This window comes from Trichosurus vulpecula, chromosome 4 (genome assembly GCF_011100635.1).
Source record: "Trichosurus vulpecula isolate mTriVul1 chromosome 4, mTriVul1.pri, whole genome shotgun sequence".
Classification (NCBI taxonomy): domain Eukaryota; kingdom Metazoa; phylum Chordata; class Mammalia; order Diprotodontia; family Phalangeridae; genus Trichosurus; species Trichosurus vulpecula.
Genome location: NC_050576.1, coordinates 387,897,317 through 387,913,272, shown reverse-complemented (window position 1 = coordinate 387,913,272; position 15,956 = coordinate 387,897,317). Strand labels below are relative to the sequence as shown.

Below are 15,956 nucleotides of genomic sequence, written 5' to 3'. Positions count from 1 at the left end.
AGCTGGTTGTAATCTGGATCACCCACCCACATTTTAAATCACTATGGCAATCCAGACTTTTAAGACCCTAAGGAGCCATCTGGTTCACCTTTCTCCAGAAGTAATCCATATGTGGATGTCCTTCAAATCCACAGTTGCCAGGGAATACTCAGAGATCTCATAATTACCCCAGATTCTGAGCATGTAAATCAGGATTACAACTTTCCAGCAATGTCCTTTAGCTCTCGGGTGATTTCTTTTTTTAAACAGCTAAGTAAATTGTAGTAAGCTTTTGCAAGATTGTAAATGTTTTGCAGAAGGAAACTTGAATACTTTTTCTCATTTCTCAAAGGCCAGTGGTTGGTACATATATCTTAAAAGTTTCCTCCCAGATGTAAATTTATGGTTTTATGATCCTATCAATATGCCTAGAGCAATTATAATGAACTTCATAGTAAGAGACCGATATGTTAAATTACTTCCTTTTACAGCCCCTCCCCCCCCACTACTACTTAATATTTAATAAAAATAGTCCCATCTACTCTTAAGATGTTCAAACAGTTTCAGAATGAGACTGATGGTAGACTAATGGAATTTTCTATTTCAGAGGTAGAGAATGCAGCAGTGACTGACATTGTCCCTAAACACTGAGCTGGGTAACTTGGCATTGCAGATGTATACTTCACCCGCCTCATGTGGATGCCACAGACTGTTTTTGAAAAGTCCTTGTTTAAAATTCACCTTTTATAGGTAAGAGAACACAGAATTTTAGAGTTGGAAGAGAACTTTCAAATGTGGTCCAAACCACCTGACAGATGAAGAAACTGAAGCCCAGAGATATTCAATGTTTCACCTAAGGTCACATAGCTAGCAAATAACAAAGCTCGGTTTGGAACCAGGTCTACAGATTCCTAGTACAGTTATCCCTTCCACACAAAGGGAGTTAGGGGCATGGTGTTCCCGTGATCTGGAAAATCCACGTAAAATTTTTTGGCCCTCCTGAATTTTTTTCTTTTTATTTTATGGGGTGTCTACAGGACATTATTTTAAAATTTGGGTTAAATATTTGGTTATACGCTAAATTATATAATACTACACATATATTTTATGCATTTCTGAGTTTCTAAATTTTTCTGTGTCATCTGCTCGTCTTTGCATGTCAACTGTGGCTTCGGTAAGACTCCCCAAAAATTCCCATTTAATTTCTTATGCTGGTCCATGATCTATCAAAACTATGATAGGGAAAGTGGCAATGTGGAGGGGATAACTGTAGTCTTTCTGATTAGAGTGTACCACTTCCCTCCATATACAAAAGGTTTGTGTTTAATGTCTACAAACAAGGATACAAAAACCCAGATACAAGTGACTTGTACAGCCAGGTGGCTAATCACAGGGCCAGGTCTAAAACCCAGATTCTCCTGTTTCCTAGTCCAATGTTCCTTCCAAGTTACTGCACTAATTCCATGAAACCTTTATAACTACTATGCAAAATTGTTTTGTTTTTGTTTTGGGTCTGGACCTGTAATTTCATTTATGTAGGGAACTCCCCAGTGTGGAAACTCCCTTGACCAATGTAAACCAGCACCTGTTTTGCAACTTTACAATTACAAAGATTTACCCGGACCATTGAAAGACAGCGTGACTGGTGAAGGGTCACAGAGCCTGTATGCCAGAGGCTGGACATTAACCCAGGTCTTCCTGCCTCTGGTTTACTTTTTACCCGCCATACAACTTTGTCTCCCTCGCATGAAAGTTATTATTCATTAATTTGTTCAGTCAATTACATTCACTCTTTCTTAGTCATTCTTATTGCTACAGCCTACAATGCTCTTTCCTGAATCTGACCCACTCACTTTCTATACCATTTATTTTCTATACTATGCCAACTAGTGTTCGATCTTTTTCTTTCTCTTGCTATTCTCTAAACCATGTGTGTGTGACTGTATATATACAACTTATTTCTCCAACAAAATTATAATATGTTCCTTGAAGCCAGAGACAGTTCTCTCCTCTCTTGCATTCCCTCAAGAACCTAATAAAGTAGTGGATGCAGAATAGGTACCTAACAGATGTGCAACTGATGTGTTTGATCCATAAGAACAGAAAGCACTAGAAGAAGAGAAAGTGAGCATGCGGGATGGCTGGGCACACACTGCACTGGAGAAATAAAGTAGTAGAACGGTTTAGCCAACAAAGTGTACATACATGCAAACAAACACACACGAGTCTAAAAAAGCAGGAAAAGCAGTGGGATGGAATACCATGTCATCCTTTTCTCAAAAAAAAAATCTACACGATACAAGTTTGGGGTAAAGGATGGGGATAAAGAGGGGGCTCGGATTTAACATAAATTCTTTACACTTACTAGCCAGGTGTTGGGAAATCATGAGGGGGGGGGCGGGTTATGTTGAAACTGAACTCAGGCTTGTTTACTTTATCTTTAATGAGTTGTATATTAAATGCACTTACTGTGAACCAGATGTTCCCCTCAGTACAACCCCATTCACCTCTCCTTTTGCAAATAGAGAGGAAGCACAAAGGGAAGGAGAAAACCAAACACAGGAAACTGTTGCTGACATGGTACCTTAAAATTACATGCTCATAGAACTGGGCTTATAGTGTTCCACTCTTAATCACTATTCAGAGTATCTAACCAAAATTCATCTTTTTCATTCTTATGTAAAATGAGTTAATTAGCAGACCTGGTGTGGTGGAGAGAGAGCTGGCCTCAGGTCCAGGAAGATCTGGATTCAAGAACTACTGCTAACCCATAGTGCAGGAGTGGGTAACCTGCAGCCTCAAGACCACATGTGACCTTTTAGGTCCTTGGGTGCGGCCTTTTGAATGAGTCCAAGTTTTACAGAACAAATCCTTTCATTAAGGGGATTTGTTCTGTGAAGTTTGAATTCGGTCAAAGGGCCGCACTTGAGGACCTAGAGGACATGTGGCCTCCAGGCCGCAGGTTCCCCAATCCTGACATGGTGGCTGTGACCCAATCAGTCACTTAACCTATCAGTTAATCTATCAGTGTTCTAGGAAACTCTCAAACACTGTAAGTTACAGCAAAGGCTCCAACAAAGAGGACATTTCCTTATCCCAAAACTTTCAACGTTAATGAAATCATAGTTCTAGTCCTTACCCCTAATCGGCAACAAGTTAATTTAATACGAAGTTCTTCTGTGAAGTTCAAAAACCCTTTAAAATGAATTATGTTTATCAGTCTTTTTAATTATTTCTAATTTAAATATCTATCCGGCAACAAGTATTTACTGAATGCCCACAAGTTGCCTTAAAAGACATGGCTACCTAAATATTGCTCGTGCCTCAGTTCTTTTTTTTTTTTTTTTTTTTTGGAATAAAAGGGTGAGGAGTGAAGGGATTTCTGGTGGTATGTTCAGGGAAAAAAAGTCGGTTACCACTTGCCCAGTATATTGGAGAGAGGATCCTTTTACAGGGAAGGGTTAAACTAGACAAGGCCTCTGAGACTCTGTGGTTCTGTGAAAATATCCTTTTTCCTTTTATCATTTTCTCCAAGGATGGCTGGGCCTCTGTTTTTCTTTCTCCCTGACTCCCAGGCCAGCAGCAGAATTTGGAGAGAGGATGGAAAAAGTAATGGAACCCATGTTTTAGGAAAGTAGGGCTGCCATGGATGCATTTTTCTAATTCCTGAAAAGTAGTGTTGACTCTTTTTATATAGATACGAAAGATAGTGACTAGTTGCCAGATTTTATTTTAGGGAATAGAGTATCTATTCTGTTGGGTGGGGAATTGGAAAGATTGGAATATGAAAGTTTTGAGTGCTAAGAGAAGGTTATCAACGTCTCTTTAGGCTCAAAGGCAGATCTCCTCCTTGTCTAAATTCCTGTGGCACCAGCAATCTGCAGCATGCATTATAACATCTGATCACTAACAGTCTCATATTCTCTTATTTTAGGTATTTACGTCATATCTCCCCCCAATTATATTATAAGCTCCTAGAGAAGATATACTTTACCTTTGAATCCTTCATAGCAAGCAAAACAGCAAGGCACAGCACTAGGTGCTTAATAATTACGGACTTGAATTGTCTTAATTATTAAATGCACTGAAACTGATAAAAAAAAATGAGACAGCTGTCTCTGCACACACTGAAATACAGGATAACCCCCCACACGCAGAACATCTGCCAATTCTGGTATAGTATCTCATCTGTTATTACTGCACACTATTTTAGATACACAAGGTAAATTTACACGCACCTCTGCTTTCCAACAACTCGCAGGAAGGAATATGCAAAGTTTCCAGAGAATGAGGACGTCAGAGGCATTCAAAGGTTAATAAAAGTAGCATTAAAATAGAATTTTTGCCATCATTATTTTTGTGATTTTAGTTTTCTTATGAAAATTGTGTCCTTTAATTGTCTGTTGCTGGTTTTCTCACCAAATAATTTTAAGGATGCTTAGAGTGTTAACTTTATACCTCTCAATGTATTTAAGTAGTCATCTAGCACTGCAGCCAGCTAACTCCATTCATTAGAGAAGCCCAAGTTTATAGTTTACTTTGCTCTAGAGTCACAATGGATCACAAGGGTGGTTGGCTGTATCACCAAAACTTCATTACCACTATGAAAGAAACAATTGCTGCTGCACATGTGATTTTTCTTCACAAACAAAGCTTTTTAAAAATACTTTATATTATCGCCACAGTCTTGATAATATTACAGAATTATTTCTTTTCAACTTAAATATTGACAAGGTTTCTAATTTCCTCTTTTTGCTATTACAACTCATTCTTTAAAAAAAAGGAAATGCTCTGCAAAAAAAGCAAACCCTAAAAACTCTAAAAATAGACAACAGAAAAAAAACAAAATATAAAATTAAAAGAATATCCTCCTATTCTATTTCTCCCCCACCCCATTACTAGCTCAAAAACAGGACAAATGAGTGTAATGGAAGAAACACACGAGCAAATGCTTTACCTAATTAAAGACATCTGAGAATTCTTAGCTAGCCTTAAAACTTTCCTTAATAATGAGTGCCCTTCACCAAAGTTAATAGTTTTAAATTGTGAATTTGTTAGCGTTGAGCTACAAAACTGCTTAGTTAAATATTTGTTATTAAAATTATTTTGGTGAAACAGGGTACAAGGACTTTAAATTTTAAAGAAACCAAGACACAGACTGCTTACCCCACCCTCTTGTCTATCAGGTCAACACTGAGATGCAGTGAAATTCAGATTTTTTTTTATTTTAAAGGAAAAATTGTCCCATGTCATATTCCACTTTCAAGTGAATCAGAATTGTATGCATCACAGCATATGCTAATTGATATGCCCACCAATTTTTTTAAATAAATAACTGTATAGAAGAAGAAGTGGATTTATAATTCCTCTGAAATCCCTCTTATTAGGGGGACTTTTCAAAACTGAGGCTTTAGCTGTACAAAGTCTTCTTTTGAACCATGGATATTTCTTAGTTTATAATTTTATCATATATGATGACAGAATGACCTTACACTATGGCCTCTGAAAATGTGAAAATAATATTCAATAAAAGTGACTGCTCAATGACTTTAGAGGGTTGGGTCTCAACTTTAGCATTCATTTTGATACCATTTACTTGTGATTTCCATAAGCCATAACTTATCTGAAACCCTACTTTTTTTTAATAGATGATGTGATCTCAAGTTTTTAAAGAATAGCTTTCCATAATCTAAAGGGAAATATTAACCTGAAACCATTCATTACTGAAATTTACTAATTAAAATTATTCTAGCAGCCTTTCTATAATAGTGTACACTTCTAGAGAACTGTTTGCCATCAACACAAAAGATTAAGTTCCTTAAAGTATTGCTTTTAGAATCTATGACAAATATTTTCTGTCCATAATTCTGGTAATTTATCATTTAGTTTCAGTACTTCTCATCTGGTTTTTATTACTAGAGATACTGATATCTAAATGAAAACAAAGTCTTTGGGGTTTCTGAAAAGTTAGCTCCTGCTCCTTTTTCCCTATCTTAAATCACAATTCTATTATGACATTAGGATCATTTACAAGCAAAATATTTTTATTTCAAGGACAAGCAAAATAGGATGAACCCTTTAAAAAAAAAGAGAGGGGCCACTGTTTTTATGAAGTTGTTTCCTGGTAAGGAAAATAGAGAAAGCATGTGATATGGGTCATCTCTGGATCCCCAACTACTTGCAATAGTGAGTGCCTTCTATACTCTAAGTGCCTCACAAATATTTGTTGATTTGTATTGCGTAAGTTCTCATAATCCACTATCAATAAACAGGCTTTCTGTCCTTTAAAATTAAAGAAAAAGGACATATTCAAACTTACTGGTGAAATTAGTAACAATGTATTTTTCTATATATTTGACTATTCATAAACGACTTATGTTGTATTATGATTAAATGGATACTTCATTGTTTGTAATGGCTAATATCTAGCATAAAATATTAAAAATAAAAATAAACAATTCTCTTATTATTTTCAAGACACCCTTCTAATTCTGAAGTGTTCAGATTTGGATATTCAACGCTTCTTATAATTATTCACCAGTTTTAATGCTGTTTCACACTTTAGAAAAAAATGGAGCTAGAATTTGACATTTAAAAGAGGGAGCATCCTTTTTGAAATCATATGCGCCGGATCCTCCCTTTTCTCATCTTCTTGCCCAGCATGAAAATAAACTTTAGGCACTCAAAGATATGCAGGTCAAAGTTCGCACATATGTTCCCCTGAATGAGTATGCAGCTTATTGGCTGTAGACATTATGAGTAACAGGATCTCTAGAGCTATCAGTTCTGTTCAGATCCAAGGTCTAAATCTGGGAATAAAATTCAAGGATCTTAAATCAATACTTACACGTTTGGGGGTTTCATCTGAAGGGATCCCAAGATCTTTTACTTAAGACTACAGGAGGAATGCTTGCTACATCGAAAGTAATAAACCATTTCCCAGCCTAGCCCCCAGCTTTTGTTGGGTACGTGCGGGGGAAAATAACAAAGTAACCAGTCCGTTTAGACCCCCTCCTCTCTCCCTCCCTCCCTCCCCCCAAAATGAGAAAAGTTGAACTGTTGAGCGTGACCAATAAATTGGTCGGAACAATGGAATTTCAGAAAACTGTGCCGTCTTGAAACAAGCTTTTCTGTTAGGGTCACTGAACCGGAGACACCTCGACTTTTTACAACATCTGAGAAGCAACTAAATATTGGGCAGAAATAAAAATGATTAGCTATTCTTGGCTGGTGAAACATTTTCCCTCCCAAATCGGGGAGCGGCGGCGGTGGGAGAAGACGCATGGCTAGGTTTGGGTACTGCTGCACCTCCTCTCTCTCCGGGTCCTGCTCCTTTAAAAGTGACCCACCCGGCAGCCAAATGCAGCCACCGCCGCCTCGGAGCCCCTCGGCTCCCTCTATTCCTGGCTCCCCCACCCCGCCCCCTCCCCACTTCCCCCACACAATGGCGCCTTTGGAGCTCCCGCTAGATGGGTTCTCCGGCTGTCTAAGGGGGACGCGCTGTTCACCCTGGAAGAGCCGCACGCTCCTTTTCGCGCTGACTGGGCTTTCCGAAGGGAGCTCAGCGCACAAAGGAAAGTGCGTAGGGCTAGTCCGCAGATCGCACGGTTCTGCGGGGCTCCGGAGGCTGGCTAGGGAGCGAAGAAGGCATCAGCCGGCTGATTTATGACCCATGTGCCCCGGGGCAGTGCTGCCCCTCGGTCCGCTCCCCCGCACTCCCCCAGCCCCAAGGGTTTAGGTCATTGTACCGAAGTACATTCAAAGGCGTTTCCCGACTTCGGCTCCAGCCCAGGCTGAATGCGCCCAGCCCCGCGGGCTGAGCGGGGCTTTATTTCTGAGGTGGTCGAGCTTTCAATGGGAGAGGAAGGGGCGGGGGTGGAGAGAAAATGGTGTGTGTGTAGATGTGTTGTCTGTGTGATTGTGTGCTGTGTTGCGTGTGTCTGTGTGTCCAGTCCTCTGGTGAAACACACAATCAAGCCAGGGCTGACATGATCAGATTTTGTGGAGAAGAGGAGGGGTGGGGGTAGGGTAGGGTAGGGTAGGGTGGGGTGGGGTGGGGTGGGGGGAGCGCGGTGGAAGGCGTGGAGAGGTGATATTGCACTTACTTTCTCTATGGTCCCAGGGAGCAGGCGGTCCAGCAGCCTGCAGAGGACCACCCCATCTTTCAGAGACGACTGCAAAAAGCCCTCCGGGTCCGAAATGGTTTTTTTGGGCGACTCCAGCACCCCCAAGGTAATCAGCCACGTAACGGTCTGTTCGGCGGAATTCATAGCTGCCAGAGGAAGAGAAATCCGCAGGGAAAAGGGAGAGAAATTGCACACGGAGCCGCCTCTCCGCCCCCCCCCCCCCGCCTCTTTCTCTGTCGCCTTTTTTTTTTTGGATCCCCCCCTTTTTGCTTGTGGTTTCACATTGGAGCAGCAGCGGCTGGAGCTGCTGATCCCACCTCCTCCTCCTCCTCCTCCTCCTTCCCCATGTAGATGCAGATGATGACGATTGGCTTTGCGAAATCCAGTAGGTCCAGTTTCTCTCTCTCTCTCTCTCGTGCGTTTTGGCAGACTGTCAAGTGCCTTTTCATTATATGCACATGAACCTGCACCAGCAGCAGCAACAGCCTGGCGCCGCCTCCTCCTCCTCCTCCTCCCCTTCCTCCTCCTCCTCCTCCTCCTTCTCCCCCTCCTCCTCCTCCTCCTCCTCCTCCTCCTCCCCTTCCTCCTCCTCCTCCTCCTCCTCCTCCTCCTCCTCCTCCTCCTAGCCTTCCTTCAGCTGCTGTCGCCCAATGACATCACTGACAGGAGGAGAAGAAAAGAAGATGCCGTTTGCAACCAGCTCCACATCCTGTCATCATCTTAGCGTGTTCTAGCCATTAATACGACTGGCAGATGGATCCGCCCTACCTTAGGTGCCCGGGTCAAGGTTCGGTTATTGAACGCATGCTGGCGTCCGCTTTTACGCACGTTTGAGCACGATCCATATATACAAAGACGTGCCAATACACCTCTACAGAACCAATTTCCAAAGATTCATAAATTGATACTCTGAACAAATTGCAAATGTAAAATGTGCTTGTGAGATATAGGAATACACGCATCTATATGCTAAATACATTTAGTCAGGTATATATCACTTAAAAGTCTTTTTTTTTTGGTATATTGTGTTTGTACCATCTTAACTAAGTAAGACAACGTCTGAAAGAAGTCCCTTTGACCTCTAGAGAAACTAGTTCATTTTCATTTGCCAGTTGCAGCCTTTTATCATCGAACTGTACAAGTGAGATGTGCCCATGTGCACTTTCTTTTATACAATATGTTAACCATTTGCGCTTCTGCCTGGGCAATTTTAAGCAGACACCATCTGGAAGAACCTTCCTTTACTCCTTTCGTTCTCTGTCCTTATGCCTCACTCTTTTGCTTAAAAAGACTTACAGTTTTTCAATTTTTATAATGTGTGTTTAAAAAAAAAACAACCGAAGGTTTCCCATCTAGTTCCCTCCTCCTTTATTTATGGCAATTTTATTTTAAAAGATGTGAGTCGTGAGGAAGGGGGCCCCAAATACGTGGCATTCTCCTCACTGTTACAAATCAACAATCACGTGACATACGTTTTTGCTATGTACAAAACTAGATGAGTCTAAATTGGGCAGGAGTGGGTTTCAATAATGCTGTTTGTCCCTGTAAACGTGAACTGCAATCTAACTCTATACAGCTTGTGTCTCGTGTGTCCCCTAGTGGAGGGTTGGTTAATGCGGCTTGCTGGCAACTAAGGGCCCCTTCAAGAGTCTCGTCTAAGGCTTGTGCTTTAGAATAGAATAACTACCGGAAACTTGGTAGTTATTCCATTTTAAGTTGAGAGATTCGATCCAAAAATTTGGGAAGAAATTCAGAAATGGTATTACACAGAGGCATAAAGTAGATTTATTTTCTATTTAATCAATACTTGATTTGATTGATTTCTTAAGCTGGTCTGGGAGGAATGTCACAGTTATCTCAGATCCAGGAGATAGATACTTTCTAGAAAGAACTTTAGGAGTAGACATGAAGCATATATAGCCATGGGGCATGCATGGGGCATGGTGGGGGTGGTCAGTTAGGAACCAGTATCATTTTTTTCTTTCATAGCCTTAGCTTCAAAACATTCAAAAACCTAACTGCTGTGTAAATTAAAAAGGCTTTTATTTAAGAAAAAGAAAGAAATGGCTAATGATATTTACGCATTTCTTTCATCTCCATACGGTTCACAGGAGAAATCAAGTCTTTTATTGAAATAGAGTATGCTGGCTAAAGCATTGGCTTTCCTTTGCTACATTTATTTCCACTCATTATGTCTGCAGTCTGCCAATGTTTTCCTTGTTTGCTTTTTTGTGACTTTCCATAATGATAGTTTATGGAAGGGGCTGGAAAGCTATATAAGATTTCTAAATATCCAAAAGAACTTAACAGTGTTCCCCCTACTCCAACTTCTGCTTTCATTCAGTACTCCACTGTTGTAGCCAATTAATGCCATTACTCCTATATTTCCTGATTCAAGTTCACTACCTCTATTTCCTCTCCATTATTTTGATACTCATTCACATTTGTATGTAAATACTCAAAATAATGCCAGAAGCAGCTTGATTTCTTGGAAAAAAATGGCAATAAATACCATATTGTTTTCATATCAAGGCATCAAATCTGTTTTTTATGTCCCTATGATTGTACAGAGAGGCAGTGTGGCATAGTGAATACAGAATTGGCCCCAAAGCCAGAAAGACCTGGGTTCAAGAAGTCCTACCTTTGGCACATCCCGGTTATTTAACCTTGGGCAAAAGTTTAACCTTTCGCTACTGTAAACAGCTCTCTGAGACTCTAAGCTGCAGAGACAGTCGAAACCTGAATTGGTAGAGGGAATTTCTGCACCTGGGAATTTCCTGTTCTAATGAAACCAATCAGTCAACTGGTGTTTATTAAGCATCTACTATGTTCCAGGCTCTGTGCTAAGTGATGGGGATACAAAGAAAGGCAAAATACAGTCCCTGCTCTCAAGAAATTTACAGTTTTAAGGGAGTGGGGGAGAAAGCATGCAAACCATTATGTACAAATGATGTATACAGGATAAGTTGCAGATAGTCAACAAAGAGAAGGCACTAGCATTAAAGTTCATTTCCTATACCCATGATTATGCCAAATAAACAGATTACTGATGCTTTCTTTATATGATGACCAAGAAAAGGGAGGTAAATATCCAGTACAAGAGTTTTAACCAAATGGTAATTATCAGTATTATCAACCTAAGCGTTTCCAGAAAAATCTTTCCCTTCTACCTTGTATTCACTTCTATTAAGATGATCCACAGAAGGAACTTGGAATAATATCACTACAATTGCGGATAATGTTGCTCCTTATGCTATGGAGAGGGTTCTGGATGCTCAAAGTCTATACCAGCAGGCCAAATGTTCTAGAAGTTAACATAAAGTGGGAAAAGCTATGAGTATGGAACTGCCATCCAAGAACCAGCCTAGGGTAAGTTCAAAGTGCCTCATTGCCAGAAAGTTAACCACCAAGTGATGGGGGCAGGGGGTGGTGCCAAGGGCAAATCATACAAACATCTACTGAGGCAAGAGATGGTAGAGATTATCCATTGACTCAGAAATCTTTTGAAGTTCCTAAGTATTGATCAGGCGGAGCTGCTAATACTCAGAAGGACGGCAATAAAATTCAAAATGTCTTGATAAAACAGTCATCATTTGGGCTTTTAAATTATGATGTATTTCAAATAGAACAAGTAAGGGAGTTTTTGTTAAGAAAAAAATAAATATCATAAACTATTTATGACTTAGATATTTATGATTTCATAGGTAAGTTCTAGAGAGAAATGGAGGTTAATTAATTTGCCCAAGGTCAGGCAGCTACTATGATGATCTCTAAAGTGTGTTCTAGCTCTATGGCTCTTATAATTATAAAAGGTAACATTCGAACCCAGACCTTTTTTGGCTCCAAGTCCAAAACTCCATTCACTAGGCCATGTTGCCTATCAACCAAGTTGGGAGAAGATTGGCTAGCAGGAAAATGCCCACCTGCATGAGGATATAGCAAAGAGACTTTGTGTAAGGAGTGAGAAAAAAAATCTGTTCTTTGAACTATGAATTAATCAGTATTGTAGCCAGTTGAGGTAACAACATTTCAAAAGATATATGAAAGAATGTCAAAAGAAAAACAACAGAATAATCAATGGAATAAAATACAGATTTTAAATAAAAAAGTTGAAGGAATTGAAGTTGCTAAGGGAAGAAAAGATGGAGTCCTTCAAGTATTTGAAAGGTTTTTTTTTTTTTTAATGTAGAGAATACTAAGAATTTGCTTCCTGTATCCGAGTAAGATCAAACAAGAAAAACAAATGTCTAATTTAAAACAGGACAGGCCAGGTTGATCTGTGTTCCATTCTCTTTCAGCTCTAAGAACCAGGATTTTGACTGGTTATGGGAAAGTACATTTTGGATAATAACAGTACTAATAACTCAAATGCAAATGTATAAAGAACTTTAGGGAGAAATTTCCCCACAACAACTCTGAGAAAGGTTTTGCCAATATTCTTACCCCCATTTTTAAGAAGAGGAAATGAAGGCTTAGTGCGAATGTGAGTTTGGATTGGACAAAGAATCTGACCTAGTGGGTTTTAGTGCAGTGAAATATGGCACATGTACAAATAATTATTGTACAAAATCCATGAGATATGCAAGAAAAACGACAGTAAACAAACTGTGCACAATTCAAATGGAAAAGGACAAAACTGAACATGACAATACGGATAGACTGCTTATAGGAAGTGACTTTTGAGTTGGGCTTTAAAAGACCAGAAAAAATATGGAGCCAAGGGCATTCCAGCGTAGGAAGGAACTGGAGCAAAAGTATGACATAGACTAAGATTGAATGTGTGTGTATATATGTATGTATGTGTATGCATATATACATACATGTATGTATATATGCATACGTGTATATATACATTGTGTGTGTGTATAACAATTTTGTTGTTTTTGGTCATTTCTATCATATCCAACTCCTTTTGACCCCACTTGGGGTTTTCTTGACAAAGATACTGGAGTAGTGTTCCATTTCCTTCTCTAGCTCATTTTACAAATGAGGAACTGAGGCAAACAAGGTTAAGTGACTTGCTCAGGGTCACACAGCTAGTAAGTGGCTGAGGTCAGATTTGAATTCATGAAGACGACTCTTCCTGATTCCAAGGCCAGCGCACTATCCACTTCATCACCTAGCTGCCCTATATATAATAATGGCTTCTTAATTTCTTCTTAAGAAATCTCTTAATAATAGTTAATGTTTATATAGCACTTTGAAGTGGTATAGATATATGTATGTATAAATACATATATAACCCACGTACATACATATAGATGTATATATAAATGTACACATATACACATCTATTTATATGTACTTAAATATTTATATATATTTTAGTATATATACACACATACACGCACACATATACACAAATAAATATTTTATGTCTAGATCTTAATTATACATGAACATATGCATATATGTGAATGTAATTTCTTAGACATGTTAGCATGAATGAGATTACCAAGGGAGAGAGTTTAGAAATAGAAGAAAGTAGAAGACAGGACCTTGGTGATCATTTACCTTAAGGAGTTGAAAATAGAAAGTGACTCCATAAAAGTCTATGGAGCGGTGGTTAGAGGGGTAGGAAGATCAAGAGGGATTGGTGTCTCAGAAGCTGAGGGAAGAAGGAATGTTCAGATGGAAGTGCTCAGATACTGCAGGGAAGATGAGAGCTACAAAGAAGTCATAAAGGATGGAGATTTAAAAAAAGATTTTGAGACGTAACCCATAGTCTAACACCTCAAACTCTGGACTTACACCTACTGGGATAAATCTTGGAAGCAGTGCCCAGTCCCCTGTCCTCCCCAATAACTCTTGGCTAAGAAGGCCCCACCTACGTTTACCTGTGGGAAACTTCTGAATACCCCTAGCTATCTTGTGTCTAGTTGTTTGTTTTTATTTTTGTTTTTTTAATGTAAAAGCTCCCATCCAAGTATTCAAGGTAACGATGAATATTAGGTAAAATAAAAATGTTAGCTAAAATAAAACAGAATAGGTTGACCTTTATTTTACCTCAAAAATGTGCAAAATGTATAAAGAACTCACAGAAGGGTTCTCCATCAATTGGAGAATGGCTGAACAAGTTTGGTATATGGTTGCAATGAAATACTACTGTGCTATGAGAAATGATGAGCAGAATGGTTTTAGAAAAACTTGGGAAGACTTATATGAACTGGTGCAAACTGAAGAGAGCAGAACCAGAAGAACAGTATACACAGTAACAGTAATATTGTATGATGATCAACTGGGAATGACTTAGCTATTCTCAGCAGTACAATGATCCATGAGAACTCTGAAGGTCTTACAATGAAAAATGCCACCTACCTCCGGAGAAAGAATTAATGGAGTCTGAATGCAGATTGAAGCATACTTTTTAAACTTTATTTCTCTTGTGGTTTTGTTGTTGTTAATTGTTTTTTGGTATGTGTTCTCTTTTGCCACATGGCTAATGTGAAAATATGTTTAAAGCGTTTGCCTTCTCAGGGGGAGGAGGGAGGAAGGGAGGGAATTTGGAACTCAAAAATTATAAAAAATAAATGTTAAAGTTATTTTACATGTAATTGAGAAAAATAAAGTAAAAACATTATTTAAAAAAAGAACTTACAATTTTCCTCTATCTCCACAAAGCCCCACCTTTCTCCTTCCAGCACTAGAGAGAATTCTCTAGACTCATAGCACCCTCAAGAACCTTGACGGAGAATGGGAGAAGACAGATGGGGAGGTAGGATGGATAGGAGAATATTTTTTTTAGATTAGGATTGGGAAGACTTGGACGTGTATTTAGACAGATAGGAAGGAGTCAGTAGAGAGTGAGAAATCGAAGATGCATGAAGGCAAGGGGAAAGAAAAGGAATAACCATTTATATGGTGCTTACTCTTTGCCAGGCATTGTTTTCAGCACTTTACAAATATTATTTCATTTTTCCCTCGTGAAAGGGAGAGAGAAAAAATGATTGCTGGAGGAAGCCCTGGAGGGAGGGAGATGAGAAAAGCTGGGATCAAGATGGAGATATTAGGAAGTTTCCCTGGAAGGGAAAACTTAAAAAGGGAAACCTCTTAAAAACAGCTAAAATTTATATAGCACTTTGAGGTTTGCGAAGCATTTTACATAAGTTATTGTCTTTGATCCTCGCAACAGCCTTAGGGGTACGTGCTATTATCACCCTCACTTTACCAATAAAGGAACGTAGAGCAGTTCAGTGAATTGTCTAGGGACTCAATGACTAGGAAGCATCCTAGGTAGGATTTGAACTCAGGTCTTCCTGAAGCCACATCTGGTACTCTATCCACTATATCTCCTGGTAGCATCTGGGAGGTGATTGGGAAGGATTAGAAAGTGGGTAATAAAGCTGAGGAATTTTAAGGACTGGAGAAAGGGAAATGAGGGAGCTCCTGTTAACCTCAGTCTTCCCAAAGAAGTTGTTCAGTAGTTTCAAACTCTTCATGAGTGTATTTCGAGGTTTTCTTGGCAAAGGCACCGGAGTGGTTCACCATCTCCTTCTCCAGCTCATTTTACAGATGAGGAAACTGAGGCAAACAGGGTTAAGTGACTTGCCCAGGATCACACAGCTAGTAAGTATCTGAGGCCAGATTCAAACTCATGAAGATGAATCTCTGTTTATTATTTCCTATTTATCCTGTGTAGTGAATGGAGAGATGGATTTAGAGTCAGGAAGACTTGAGTTCAACACCTACCTCAGAGACTCACTATGACTCTGGACATTTAACCTCTCTCAGCCTCATTTTTATCATCCTTAAAATGGGGATAATGATAACTCCTACCTCATAGTACTACTGTTAGGATCAAAGTAACACATAACGTGCTTTTCAAACATCATATGAATGCTAGCTCTTATT

General features: G+C 39.3%; 1 protein-coding gene across 3 annotated transcripts in view; it reads right to left on the bottom strand.

Moving 5' to 3' along the window:
* ARHGEF7 (Rho guanine nucleotide exchange factor 7) overlaps positions 1-8,887 on the bottom strand; it is a 321,655-nt gene extending 312,768 nt beyond the window's left edge. The window contains exons 1-2 of one of the 3 annotated variants that reach the window (XM_036756507.1): positions 8,874-8,887; positions 8,085-8,251 (exon numbers count right to left, since the gene is read on the bottom strand). In XM_036756507.1, coding sequence (XP_036612402.1) covers positions 8,085-8,249 — 165 coding nt within the window. In that variant the 5' untranslated portion in view covers positions 8,250-8,251; positions 8,874-8,887. Of the gene's footprint in view, positions 1-8,084; positions 8,298-8,873 lie in introns of those variants that run through there. The other 2 variants (XM_036756511.1, XM_036756508.1) reach the window with 2 other exon arrangements.
* Positions 8,888-15,956: the final 7,069 nt, after the last annotated feature.